Below are 13,689 nucleotides of genomic sequence, written 5' to 3'. Positions count from 1 at the left end.
CCAAGAAATTAGGACCATCCACAACTTGCACAGCTTTAGGCGCTCCCTCAAAACACAATTGTTCAGAGTGGCCTATCATGTTCCCTAATCAAAGTCCTTTTAGGTGTGAGGGTAAGGTCACACAGGGCGTTTTTGCTGTGTTTTTTTTTTTTTTATGCTGATTTTCAGCTGCTTTTTACAGTACCAGCAAAGCCTATGAGATTTTAGAAATCTCATGCACACAGTATGGTTTTTTGTGTGATCAGTATTTTGTGCTTTGCTGCGTTTTTTGGACATAGAGCATGTCACTTCTTTTAGCGTTTTTGCTGCGCTTTCTCAGCATTTTTCACCCATTGACTTGAATGGGTGTTGAGAAAATGCAGGTATCATTATTTGCTGTGTTTTTGCTGCTGAAAATTCAAGGACATTAGCATGGACAAGGAGGAAAAAAAACGCACCTAAACCTGAGTTTTTGGCGCAGCTTCTTTCCTGCCAAGAAGATCAGGTTTTGCTGCAGAAAAAAAGCAGCAAAAACGCCCCTGTGTGAACTTACCCTAAGTGTGCGTGGTCCATTCACTATCTGAGAATAATCTTCCATCAAACTCCATCGCACCCAACATCACCCCAAATACTGGCTAGTGACCAGCTCATGCAGCCTTTATCTATCCCCCACCCCCTGAAGATGGCTGGACCATCATTGTAAATACACACCTATACTTTGTCTCCCCCACCTCATTGTAGATTGTAAGCTCTCACGAGCAGGGTCGTCTTACTTTGCTTTAATTATTGTATTATCTTTAACGTTGTTACTTCTGACTGTTGTGTATGAACTGTTAAACTGTAAAGTGCTGTGGAATATGTTGGCGCTATATAAATTAAGATTATTATTATTAACACTTCTGCATTTTTTGGGGCAAAAATGCAGCAAATCCGCAATCAATTTTTAAACCTGCGTTTTTATAGCATTTATGACTGACTTCATTGAAGTCAATGGGTGAAAAAAACGCTGCTGAAAGAGTTTACATGCTGCAGATATAAATCTACAAGTCAGAAATAAGCAGCATAATCATAACCTTCTATTAATCTCACCATTACGGTCTCTGTACTGACATGTTGTGAGGAGCTTCATTTAATTCCTGCTGGGATATCACTCTGCTCAGAAACATATGGTACGAACATAAGGAACCATAAAGTGGGTACATCTCAATAAGTGATTCTTAATGGCAGTGAAGAGTGGATCTTGATTGAAGACACTGATTCCAGGCGGTGTCCTACATCCACCAATGCAGCCGCAGAGATTAATGCGGTTCTGTACCCTAAGTGTGCGTCCACATGAGATGTTCAGAGTATGGCTAAAGGTATTAGATATTTTAATAATTGGATTCAGTTTTTTCTTTCAAGCCTCTGGCCTCCTGGTTTATAGCATCCTTCCCTTTCGGTGTATGACATCCGGCCCCTGGCTCCCTGTGTATGACATCCGGGCTCCCTGTGTATGACATCCGGGCTCCCTGTGTATGACATCCGGGCTCCCTGTGTATGACATCCAGCCCCCGGGCTCCCTGTGTATGACATCCAGCCCCCGGGCTCCCTGTGTATGATATCCGGCCCCCGGCCTCCCGGTGTATGACATCCGGCCTCCCGGTGTATGACATCCGGCCTCCCGGTGTATGACATCCGACCTCCCGGTGTATGTCATCTGGTTTCCCTGTGTATGACATCCGGCCCCCTGGTATGTGTCATCTGGTTTCCCTGTGTATGACATGCGGCCCCCTGGTGTATGTCACCAGGTTTCCCTTTGTATGATATCCGGCCCCTGGCCTCCCGGTGCATGACATCTGGTTTCCCTGTGTATGACCTCCGGGTATGACATCCGGCCCCCCACCATGCCGTCTGTCTTTATTAATCTGTGATAGAGCAGCTGGTGGTAAAGAGCTGATACCAGCGTGGTCCTGTAATCGGAGCCATTGGTGTAACAAGTCATTGCATGATGTTTCTTCCCTCCGAAACCTTCCCCCGTCACCTGTAAAGTCACCACCACTGGCCTCTGGAGCAGAGGAACCATGTTCTGTGCAGTGACGGATCACACTTTTCTATTTGGTGTCTGATGGAGTCTGGGTTTGGTGAATGCCAGGAGAACGTTACCTGTCTGCCAGCTGTGAAGGTTGGTGTATGAGGCTGTTTATTGAGGTTTGACCTAAAGACCCTTGAGTTCCAGTGAAAGAGAATCGTAATGCTACAGCATAACAAGATGTTTTGGATAATTGTAGCGTCCAACTTAGTGGGAACAGATTACATAAGGCCTTTTCTGTTCCCCCAGCGCACAGTCCATAAAGACTTGTTTGGGGGAGATTGTTGGGAAGAAGATGATCGGCCGCTCAGGGCCCGGACCTCAACCCCATCCAGCACCTTTGGAGTGAAATAGAGCTGAGGTTTTATCCTGACCTCCACGAATATCAGTATCTGACCTCGCAAATGCTCTTTTGGCTGAATGGGCCAAAATTTGCTCAGACCATTCCAAAATCTTGCAGAAATTCTTCCCAGAAGAGAGTTGAACTCCATGGATGGCTATGGATGTAGAACGGGAGGTCATACAAGCTCCTGTAGGTGTGATATGTAGAAGTCCCAGTACTTTTGTCCATCTGCTGTCTAGAGAAATGTGACACTGATTTCACTCTCTGCATTACAAAGTGTGAAAATCTGTGGGGCACAGAGGATTTAGTCTTCACCGCAGGTCATTCCAAATTTTTATACATCATGTCGATGAGATTTGGTACAAATCTCATCCACTTTGCTCGTACGCTCTGGTCGAAAAATTTGTACAAATCAAAATCCTCAACCATTTATTAATACAAATCCAAGCATAAAGGTGGGGATGATTTACATTCATTCTGTGTCCCTATAATGAGGCTACACAAAGGTTAGCAGAGGCTATTCGTTTTTGTCATGGGGGCTTCAAAGATGGACCTTCGGGCACTACATGGCAAAAATTAGGTAATGAAAACCAAAACCAGTTTTTCTTATTTTCAATTTTATGGCTTTTCCTACATTTTATTTTACATTTTTACAGAACGTGCCCCTTCTAGTAGTTCATTTTTGTTCTTTTGAGGAGCAGCCCTGGCCCTATAGGGGGAGTATCACCAGGAAGAATACTTACTGTGTATTTTTATTATTCCATTTTTCGAGAAGGATTTATTGTTTACCGCATATTGTGGTTAAGATGAAGTGCGGGAAATAACGAGCCCGCCGGGAGAGCTAGTGCTCCGTATATTTAACAAGGTGAGGGGATCGCTTTCTTACAGGCATTTTGGTGGTACTAGCGGGAGCCATAATTCTTAGTGCAGGAAACGTTAACCTCTTCCCACTGACAGAAGGCACGAGTGCTCAAGTGGCCGCCTGAAAGGAAATCTTGGCAGACGTCCTGCGGAGGCTGATGTGATTGATACACAGAGGAAGCGCTGGCAACGCATTAAAGAAGGAATAGTCTCCATTTATATATTGTGTTGCCGTCACCGGATTTGGCGTGTAGTCACCGCGTGAAATTGTTCTCATCCAGGGTGTGAACATCACGTCCTGTAACTCTACCACCATAGCTGCATGTGCCCCACTCGAAATGTAGACCGTCTAGTGATCCCCTGATCACTGCGAGAGCGGGAGCTAACACCATCGGCTTGTATCTCGTGGTGGGATCCCGGTGGTGTGTCCTTTGGGCCCCCATCCAACTCTATACCATGCAACGCAATTGAGGGGTGCGCATAGGTTATGTGTTCCTCCGAGAAGCCCAAATGCAGACTGGTATTTATAGGGAACCATGATCTTCACTACATGATACAATATTTAAAGAGTAACCATCATTTTTGTTTTGTTTTCTCCATAAATCAATAGTAGACTTGAAACTAAGAAACTTTGAAATATGTCTTATCCGAGAAATCTGCTTCTTTCTCCTTCAGGACTGGTCATTCGTTCTCAAAATTCTCAATTCACATGTAAAATCTGTCTTCAGTTAATGCAAACTTTCCCATTGCTGAGATAGGAGATGACGGTTGGTGCTCATAAAGTTCTATGGAGAACTGTACTTGACGTTTCAGGAGAACTTGCTGCAGAATGTCTGTGGTTTATATCCCGATGCTCCTGTTTTATAATCCTCCATGTTCAAATGCAATTATTTTTTTTTTTTATCCTCAGCAAACCTAGACGCCATGTTGTCAGAGTATGACGTTATCTCATTGTCTGGCATCCAGCAGCACTCCATCCGAAAACGGGATTTGGAGCCGCAGTCTCAGGTGGAGAGGATGGTGGACTTCACTGCCCTGCACAGGTAATCCACATCGGACCCACCTTGGCGTGCTGGGATTACATGGCCTAAAGTCTGCGCCTGACCCCGTAGAGATTTGATGTATAGCGGTGGGTGAGAAGCTCTTGAATACGTCCAGTGAGTAGAAATGTAGACGAAAGAGGGCACCGGTGTACTTGGTGCACCCTTGGTGTGGCCAAGCGACTTGGTGCACCATTCCACCCCTATATGTTGAAGGACAGTGCTGTCTGCAGCCCTCTCTCCCCTCTGCTGCGGCCGCTCGCTGCTCTCCTGCGCCCTGAAGAGCAGCCTCAGAGAGAGGAGAAGAGGGCTGTGTGTATGTCCGAGATTTCTCTGCAGACCGCGCTAGCTCCGGGCAAGCCAGCACTGTGAATCAACACACAGGAAAGCAACTGCATGCAAAATCTGGGGAAGGGGCAAGTGTACTAAGTAGCATTTTGGATGAAAAATAATTTTCGTCAGAATGGAGTGACAAATTAATAAATTAAAGGTCTGTTTATTATAGGGGCCAAATTTCCTCTATGGTCTTTTTTTAAAACATATCTGACCGACTTTTGTTATCGGTTTAGTGAAGAAAAATAAATTGTAGTAGAGGTTTTTCCACTTTTTATTCACCATCATAAGCCACGCATCCTGCTAAGTCTACTGTCCTAATTGCATAACGCTCCCATCCCAAGAAGGGCAACAGATGGGCTGATATATGATGAGACCCCTAAAAAAACACCCTGCCCTGGTGCAACTTTCCCATATATCCATGACCTGGACAACCATAAATTGTATATCTAAAATAATAATATTTTTGTATTTTTAGGCATTTTAAATTGTACCTAACCTCAGATGCCGAACATCTCTCTGAAAATCTGAAGGCTGTTGTGCTGGATGGGAACGGCAAACGAAAGGAGTATCACGTAAAGCGCTCTGACTTCTTCACCGGGCATGTAGTTGGTGAGTGCCATGGCAGACCTTCCTGCAACCACCAAATTCCGATCAAGGGGTCAAAAATAAACAATATGAAATCGAGCACAGAGACCGCTCGCATGTAGGAGATTCCCTTTATCGGGAGCAGTTTTCAGAACCCTATAGCATTCTTAAGCTAGGTTCAGATTGCGTTAGTGCAATCCGTTTAGCGCGAGCGCTAGTGGATTGCGCTAACGCAATGTCTTTTTCGGGGCCGCGTTCAGGGGTCGCGTTAACGTCCCCGCTCTCGCAGATCCCCGATCTGCGAGAGCGGGGAACGGACCTCTGGCGCGCCGCGGACGCTGCAAGCAGCGTCCGAGGCGCTCTACAAAACACCGGCACATCGCTAGCGCGTGCCGAAAATGACACGCGCTAGCAATGCGCTCTAACATTGCCGGCAATGGGAGCGCTAACGGACGCGGTGCACGGCGTTAATTTCGCCGTGCAACGCTGTCCGTTGGCGCTATCCCATTAACGCAATGGGAACCTAGCCTTATGTTTTTCACAGTATACGTATCTCTATCTCCATCATTGTTTTTGCAATTATTTTGGCCCTTTTGACTGTTTTTGTAATTTTTTACTCATGTGTTTAGTTTTTTTTTGTCTCTTTTTGCAGGGGAGCACAATTCGAAGGTCATAGCGCACATTGGTGATGGAGATTTTACAGCACGGATCTCGGCAGATGGCGACGAATATAACATTGAGGTAGGACTTCTCAACATTTCCATACGCCAGCTTCCTTTGTGTTGCTTGTTCTCCTGTGGTGACTTTAGTAAAAACTTGCCATCACATTGAAATAACATTTCTGGAACTTGGTGGTGTGTTTATTTATTTATTTTTTTTAGTCTGGTTGATTTTCTTCTGTTATTCCTCCTGCAAATTTATGAATACATTAAAAAAAAAATGTTGTGGGTGTGTCTGTACACAGTCTGACATTATTTGCACTGATTGGTCAGAATCAGGGACACGCCCCCAGCTGTCTTGTACATTTGAAGGAGGAATAGCAGAGGACTAGCACAACCCAGAGTTCTGAGAAAACATGCTGCAGACTAGAGAATTGTAAAACACAGACATGAGGGCAGGCGACAAGTCCTTTTTCATCCCAGTTTTCCACGTGTATCAATATAATTTACTAAACTTACATTTAATATGACTAGCTCTCACATTCCTTGTGGTTCCCAGGCCATCATGTCTGCAGAACCTAATTCTATGTAGATTTATTAAACTTTTTATTTATGGTTGTTAGAAAAAATTAGTTATACCTAGGCACACTTGTTTCTCCCCAGTATATATGGATTTACAAATACAGTTTTTCACTTTTCTTTCAGCCACTGTGGAGGTTTACTGGGAATGCCTCGAGAGATAATCTTTTGTTCTACCGATCCGTTGACATCAAAGAAGTGTCCCGTCTCCAGTCCTCCAAAGTGTGTGGTTATGTCAGTCCTGAACAGGATCTCTTTAGAAATCAGGAGTCTAAAGAAACTCACAAAGGTACTGCTTAAAACTCTTTAAAGAGGTCCTGTTTGGGGGTTTATTCCTTCTGATTGCCTGAGTATTCTATTTCTGTTTAGTATTTTTTTCTTTTCAATCCACCATATGGTTACAATATTAGGGGTTTATTTATTGTATGGCCCCTCTAAGGAGGTGAAGTGTTCACAGGATACTTTTGCAGAGCAGCCTAAAGACATGCCCCCGAGGATAAGTCAACCACTTCACCCTTGATAAAGACCATAAAAAAGCATGAAATAAAAAGCCCATATTTCTGGAACTGTACGACCGATTCAACAAAAAAAAAAAATGGAATCCTGTGGAAGCAGCGGGAGTAAAATCGGTGCGAAAACTGTCCAACCTAAAGTTCTCTTTAGTATGTGAATTTGGATAAATAGGCAGCAGGTACAGAGTATCAGACTATTGTCCATAACAACTATAAAATACCTGCAGTAAGTGCTCAGATCTGGTGGGAAGTCTTCCTACCTGTCCAGCTTATTCTAAGTCCACTGCCTTAGTAAGGGAATTGCTGCCTGTGTGTGGAGTGACGGCTATTGTAGTTTATCCCAATATAACTATTATGAAAGAACTAGATGGAGGCCGGATGCTATCGCATCGGGAGGGCGGTAATGTCACAATGGGGGCAGGCATGTGGCGCTGTTGTTGCCTAATGGCATCCTGTGATAATCTAATGACTTTTGCATCAGGGGACTTGTGCTTGACGTCTACTCTTATATGCATTGTTCTTGTCCCAGTGATGCTGTTGCTCTTCAAGAGTCTCATTTGCCCTTTGTTGTCTTCGACGTTGTGCCTTTGCTGCTTTCCTTTCATTGTCATTGGCGTACTTTTTAGGAGGAGCCATGTTGGCGTTGATATTTGCTTTTTAAAGGGGACAAAATAGATAAATGATTGCTGCGCTGTTAAGGCACTTACAGATAGGGTTGTTGTCCTTTGAATAGAATGTCCGTTCGTGGAGCGGTACGTTGCCCCCTGAGTTCAGTAGTGCTTTAGTGGATGAAGCGTCCTTTCCCGGGAGGCAGTCCCCGAAAAACACTCGCCGCTGTTGTTCAGCGGTAGCCTCAGGCGATGGCGCCGCTGTCGCCGCTGTCAGCGTAGCGAGGTTAGCGGGGGGCGTGGTATAGTGGTGACGTCACCTGTCCGTGTATGACGGACGTGTGCAAGGGCCAATCCCGACGCGTTTCGAGGGAAACGTCCCTCTTTCTCAAGGTATGGCGCCTGCACTGCCGCTGTTCCTATATATCCACGCTTCTGCAATCCCGTGACTTAACCAGAAAAGTGCACTTAGCTAATCAAACCCAGACTTAAAGGAGCTTAATATAATCAAAGACGACTGCTGCTTCACAAAAAAATATATAATAAATAAATTTAAAACTCATGATAGCAGATTTGATACATGGCTACATCCAACGCTATTGGACATAATATCATAATCCTCCCTCCTCCTAATAAAATACACTCTTTATTTATAAAACTATTAAAACCAAATCAATATAATAAATATATAAAAACCTAATTTTAATTGGATGAATAATACCTATTAAAAACTATATATATGCGTATTTTCCACACCTGGCGAATTTGCCTGCTGCTGTTTCTCTAGGCACACGTGTTCAGCGCCTGGGTGTTTAAGGTTTAATATTGTGCTTTTTAAAGGGGTTTTCCCATGAACAAAAGTTCATTTTAAGAATTGTCTGTGTCTGACTGTGTACCGAACATACCACAGCTCATGGGCAGGGGAGGAAGCAAAAGACAATACTGACATTACAGCAGGAGATCGCAGAAGATACATTTTGTGAGGTAAAATATTTTTTAAAAACACTCAGTGAAATATTTTATCTCACAAAATTAATCCTCTGTGATCCCCTGCTGTAATGTCAGTATTGTCTTTTGCTTCCTCCCCTGCCCAGGTGTTGTGGTATGCTCCGTACACAGTCAGACACAGACCATTTTTAAAATGAACTTTCGTTCGTGGGAAAAGCCCTTTAATGTGACCGGCTTCCTCTGCCTGTAGACACGTATCGCATCTGCTGCCGGGATCAGCCAAATGTTTCACTGCGCCTGTGAGTAATTCGCGCAGACGCAGTAAATCAGACTGCCGCTATCTTTATGCAGATAGCGGTGGTCACATTAAAACTGCGCATGTGCTCCGCCTGTACAAAGATGGCGGCAGTCAGTGAATCATTCGGCTGATCCCGGCGGCGGCGTGTTCCGCTGGTGGTACCATGCAAGAGGCTGCGTACGGCGTATACAATGTGTTTGTGGTGTGACAGTGTTCCGCTGGTTGTACCGCTCAATAGGTTGGTACCAGCAGCAGTTTCCATATTGAGACACCCATCACTTGGGTGTCCCAATATGGCGGTCTTTGAACTTCCTCCGCTTGGAATTCTGGGATACGGTGACATCTGGACAGAACAGGAAATGAAAACATTGCAAGGCAATTATATAAATAGACTAGCTGTCCTACCCGGCTTCGCCCGGGTTAATGACTGCTGTTAGCAAAATAGAATGTGTTAACAAAAATTTATTCTGCACACAAAAACCACAAAACAAATAGATAGAAATGTAATTATTAAAAGGCAAAAACTAAGCTAATAGAAGCATTTCACAACATATATTAGCTTTGTTATACTGAGAATGTCTTTGTTGCCTATATTAACCAATCAGAGCTCAGATTAATTAACTGTAGCAAAATAGAAGCTGAGCTGTGATTGGTTGCTATTGGCAGCCTGATAAATCCCCAGCCAACAGGAAGCCCTCTCCCCTGGCAGTATATATTAGCTCACACATACACATAATAGACTGGTCATGTGACTGACAGCTGCCGTATTTCCTATATGGTACACAGGGCCGGACTTAGCCCAAAAGGCGCCCTGTGCGAGACTGCAGGACGGCGCCCCCCCCCCTCCAAACTTTGAAAGAAAACAATAACTCTTTAATATTCACAACAACACGTTTACTTAGAAAACTTGTGTTTCCCTGCAAAACACTTGAAGAAACACTAATATTGCAATAACGGGAATTATAAAGTGCTTTAAAGCGGACCAAAAGGAAAAAATGACGCTTGGTCCAAAGCCATATGGGCTGACAGCCAATCAGAGTGCAGAGCGGCGGCCTGCAAGGCCAAACACCGCCACACCATGACCAGATGACATATTACCACCACAGTGATCGAATAATATCAAATACAAGGAACGAATACCACAACATCATGACCAGACCACATATTACCACCACATAGTGACTGAATACTACAATACTGATCAATAATAAAAAAAACCACAATACTATCACCATAAGTGCCATTATACACAGGAGATCTGTACTTAGTATGCAGCGTCTGTGTATAGGTAATACAGTGATCACCGGTGACATACACAGGACCTCAGTATATAGTATACAGTGTATAGTGTCAGTGTATAGGTAACACACTGACTCACCAGTGACATCTCTAGGTGAAGTCCTTCATCTTTCATCCCGCACAGACCGCCATCACTTCATCCAGCCAGGACTCGTCTCTGCAGGAAATAACACAGTTATCTCGAGTTCCACTTGCAGAACACATTACTTAATTTTCCCAACTTCTACATTACACCACATGAAGAAGGCGACATAGTGTCACTCTACACAGTAATAGGACCGCCCCTCCATTTAAAACAGTATACTCAAAAAATAAAATAAATACATCACTGCAGTAATAATATCCCTTAATTAGCCCCTATGGTAATAATATTCGCCATCCTGGCCCCCGTGTGTCTCATTCCTGGCGTCAGCCATATATTCTCCCATCCTGCCCTAATGAGTATCTATCCTGCCCCATATGATCTTCCCATCCTGCCCCATCTGTCTCCATCGTATCCATCCTGCCCCATCTGTCTCCAATCCTGCCTCCAGTGTCTCCAGTCATGACGCCATGTCTGTCATCCTGCCCCGTGTCTCCATTCTGCCCCTGTGTCAAGCATTCTGCCCGTGTCCAGCATTCTGCACCAGTGTCCAGCATTCTGCACCAGTGTCCAGCATTCTGCACCAGTGTCCAGCTTTCTGCCCCTGTGTCCAGCTTTCTGCCCCCTGTGTCCAGCTTTCTGCCCCAGTGCCCAGCTTTCTGCCCCAGTGTCCAGCTTTCTGCCCCAGTGTCCAGCGTTCTGCCCCAGTGTCCAGCTTTCTGCCCCAGTGTCCAGCGTTCTGCATCAGTGTCCAGCGTTCTGCCCCAATGTCCAGCGTTCTGCCCCTGTGTCCAGCGTTCTGCCCCTGTGTCCAGCGTTCTGCCCCAGTGTCCAGCTTTCTGCCCCAGTGTCCAGCTTTCTGCCCCAGTGTCCAGCTTTCTGCCCCCGTGTCCAGCTTTCTGCCCCAGTGTCCAGCTTTCTGCCCCCTGTGTCCAGCTTTCTGCCCCAGTGCCCAGCTTTCTGCCCCAGTGTCCAGCTTTCTGCCCCAGTGTCCAGCTTTCTGCCCCAGTGTCCAGCGTTCTGCCCCAGTGTCCAGCTTTCTGCCCCAGTGTCCAGCGTTCTGCATCAGTGTCCAGCGTTCTGCCCCAATGTCCAGTGTTCTGCCCCAGTGTCCAGCTTTCTGCCCCAGTGTCCAGCTTTCTGCCCCCGTGTCCAGCTTTCTGCCCCAGTGTCCAGCTTTCTGCCCCAGTGTCCAGCTTTCTGCCCCCGTGTCCAGCTTTCTGCCCCAGTGTCCAGCTTTCTGCCCCCGTGTCCAGCTTTCTGCCCCCGTGTCCAGCTTTCTGCCCCCGTGTCCAGCTTTCTGCCCCCGTGTCCAGCGTTCTGCCCCCGTGTCCAGCTTTCTGCCCCCGTGTCCAGCTTTCTGCCCCAGTGTCCAGCGTTCTGCATCAGTGTCCAGCGTTCTGCCCCAATGTCCAGCGTTCTGCCCCCGTGTCCAGCTTTCTGCCCCAGTGTCCAGCTTTCTGCCCCAGTGTCCAGCTTTCTGCCCCAGTGTCCAGCTTTCTGCCCCAGTGTCCAGCTTTCTGCCCCAGTGTCCAGCTTTCTGCCCCAGTGTCCAGCTTTCTGCCCCAGTGTCCAGCTTTCTGCCCCAGTGTCCAGCTTTCTGCCCCAGTGTCCAGCTTTCTGCCTCCCTGTGTCCAGCGTTCTGCCTCCCTGTGTCCAGCTTTCTGCCCTGCCCCCCCCCTCCCGATCGCCGCTCTCAATAATAATTAAAAAAAAACAACAAGTTCTTCTTACCTGACCGCGATCCTGCTCTATCTGCTTATCGGTGGGGGCGGCCATCTTCCTGAGGCCGCGCGTGCGCAGGTGGAGTGCTCTGCTGCCCGGGGCTTCAGGAAAATGGCCGCGGGATGCCGCGCATGCGCAGATGGAGATCGCGGCGGCCATTTTTCTGAAGCCGAGAAGCGAACAGCCAGGTAAATTCTGCGCCGCCGGCGACCCGCCCCCCCGCATTGTGCCGCCCCCCGCATTGTGCCGCCCCCTTCCTACGCCACTGCCAGGGGGGGCCCGATGACCGGGGGCGTGGTAACCGGAACGCTGGCAGATGGAAATTTTAGAAAACGGCTGCCCCGTACCGGGTCGTACCGGCTGAATCCCACCCCTGATTTTGATGTAATGTGACATTAATCTGCTGAGCTCAATAAATGCGCCCCTTGTATGCTAACGAGCCTTGGCGCCCTGTGCGGCCGCACAGGTCGCACAGGGCAAAGGCTGGCCCTGATGGTACATTTGTTGCTCTTGTAGTTTGTCTGCTTATTAATCAGATTTTTATTTTTGAAGGACAATACCAGACTTCTGTGTGTTTTAGGGCGAGTTTCATGTGTCAAGTTGTGTGTGTTGAGTTGCATGTGGCGACATGCATGTAGCGACTTTTGTGAGATGAGTTTTGTGTGGCGACATGCGTGTAGCAACTTTTTGTGTGTCGAGTTGCATGTGACAGGTTAGTGTAGCAAGTTGTGTGCAGCAAGATTTGTACATGGCGAGTTTTGCACGTGGCGAGTTTTATGTGTGGTGCGTTTTGAGTATGTGCAAGTTTTGTGTGAGGCAACTTTTGCATGTGGTGCAACTTTTGTACATGTGGCAATTTTTCTGTGTGTGCAAGTTTTGCATGAGGTGAGTTTTCCATGAGGTGAGTTTTGCACGTGTGGCGAGTTTTGCGTGAGCCTAGTTTTGCATATGGCGAGTTTTGCATGTAGCAAGTTTTGCGCGTGGCGAGTTTTGAGTGGTGACTTTTGTGTTTCGACTTTTACGTGGCGAGGTTGGTGTGTGTGTGGTGAAATGTGTGCTGAGGGTCGTATATGTGTTCAAGCACGTGGTAGTGTGTGGCGCATTTTGTGTGTGTGTTCATATCCCCGTGTGTGGTGAGTATCCCATGTCGGGGCCCCACCTTAGCAACTGTACAGTATATACTCTTTGGCGCCATCGCTCTCATTCTTTAAGTCCCCCTTGTTCACATCTGGCAGCTGTCAATTTGCCTCCAACACTTTTCCCTTCACTTTTTCCCCATTATGTAGATAGGGGCAAAATTGTTTGGTGAATTGGAACGCGCGGGGTTAAAATTTCACCTTACAACATAGCCTATGACGCTCTCGGGGTCCAGACGTGTGACTGTGCAAAATTTTGTGGCTGTAGCTGCGACGGTGCAGATGCCAATCCCGGACATACACACATACATACATACATACATACACACATTCAGCTTTATATATTAGATAGCATTATTTTATGGTCTCTGTAAGGGGGTGAAGTGTTTGCAGAGCAGTCTAAAAACACGCCCCAGAGGATCCTGTCAACCACTTTACCCTCAATAAAGACTATAAAAAAGCAAGAAATAAAAAGCCCATATTTCTGGAACTCTATGACCGATTTAAGAACAAAAATGGAATCCTGTGGGAGCAGCGGTGCAAAAACTCTCCACCTTTGACCTGACAACAGGTTCTCTTTAGTATGTGAATTTGGATAAATAGGCAGCAGATACAGAGTATCTGACTATTG

At 46.3% G+C, this 13,689-nt stretch overlaps 1 protein-coding gene across 4 annotated transcripts in view; it reads left to right on the top strand.

Annotated features, from left to right (window-relative positions):
* ADAM17 (ADAM metallopeptidase domain 17) overlaps positions 1-13,689 on the top strand; it is a 211,211-nt gene that overhangs the window by 29,710 nt on the left and 167,812 nt on the right. For all 4 annotated transcript variants that reach the window (XM_077291410.1, XM_077291408.1, XM_077291409.1 and 1 more), the window contains exons 3-6: positions 4,162-4,294; positions 5,103-5,236; positions 5,865-5,953; positions 6,577-6,739. In XM_077291410.1, the coding sequence (XP_077147525.1) occupies positions 4,162-4,294; positions 5,103-5,236; positions 5,865-5,953; positions 6,577-6,739 (519 nt within the window). The remainder of the gene's footprint in view (positions 1-4,161; positions 4,295-5,102; positions 5,237-5,864; positions 5,954-6,576; positions 6,740-13,689) is intronic.

The sequence above is a fragment of the Ranitomeya variabilis genome, chromosome 2 (assembly GCF_051348905.1).
Source record: "Ranitomeya variabilis isolate aRanVar5 chromosome 2, aRanVar5.hap1, whole genome shotgun sequence".
Classification (NCBI taxonomy): Eukaryota; Metazoa; Chordata; class Amphibia; order Anura; family Dendrobatidae; genus Ranitomeya; species Ranitomeya variabilis.
Note: the sequence above shows the minus strand (reverse complement) of the source record. Positions and strands in the feature narration are given on the sequence as shown.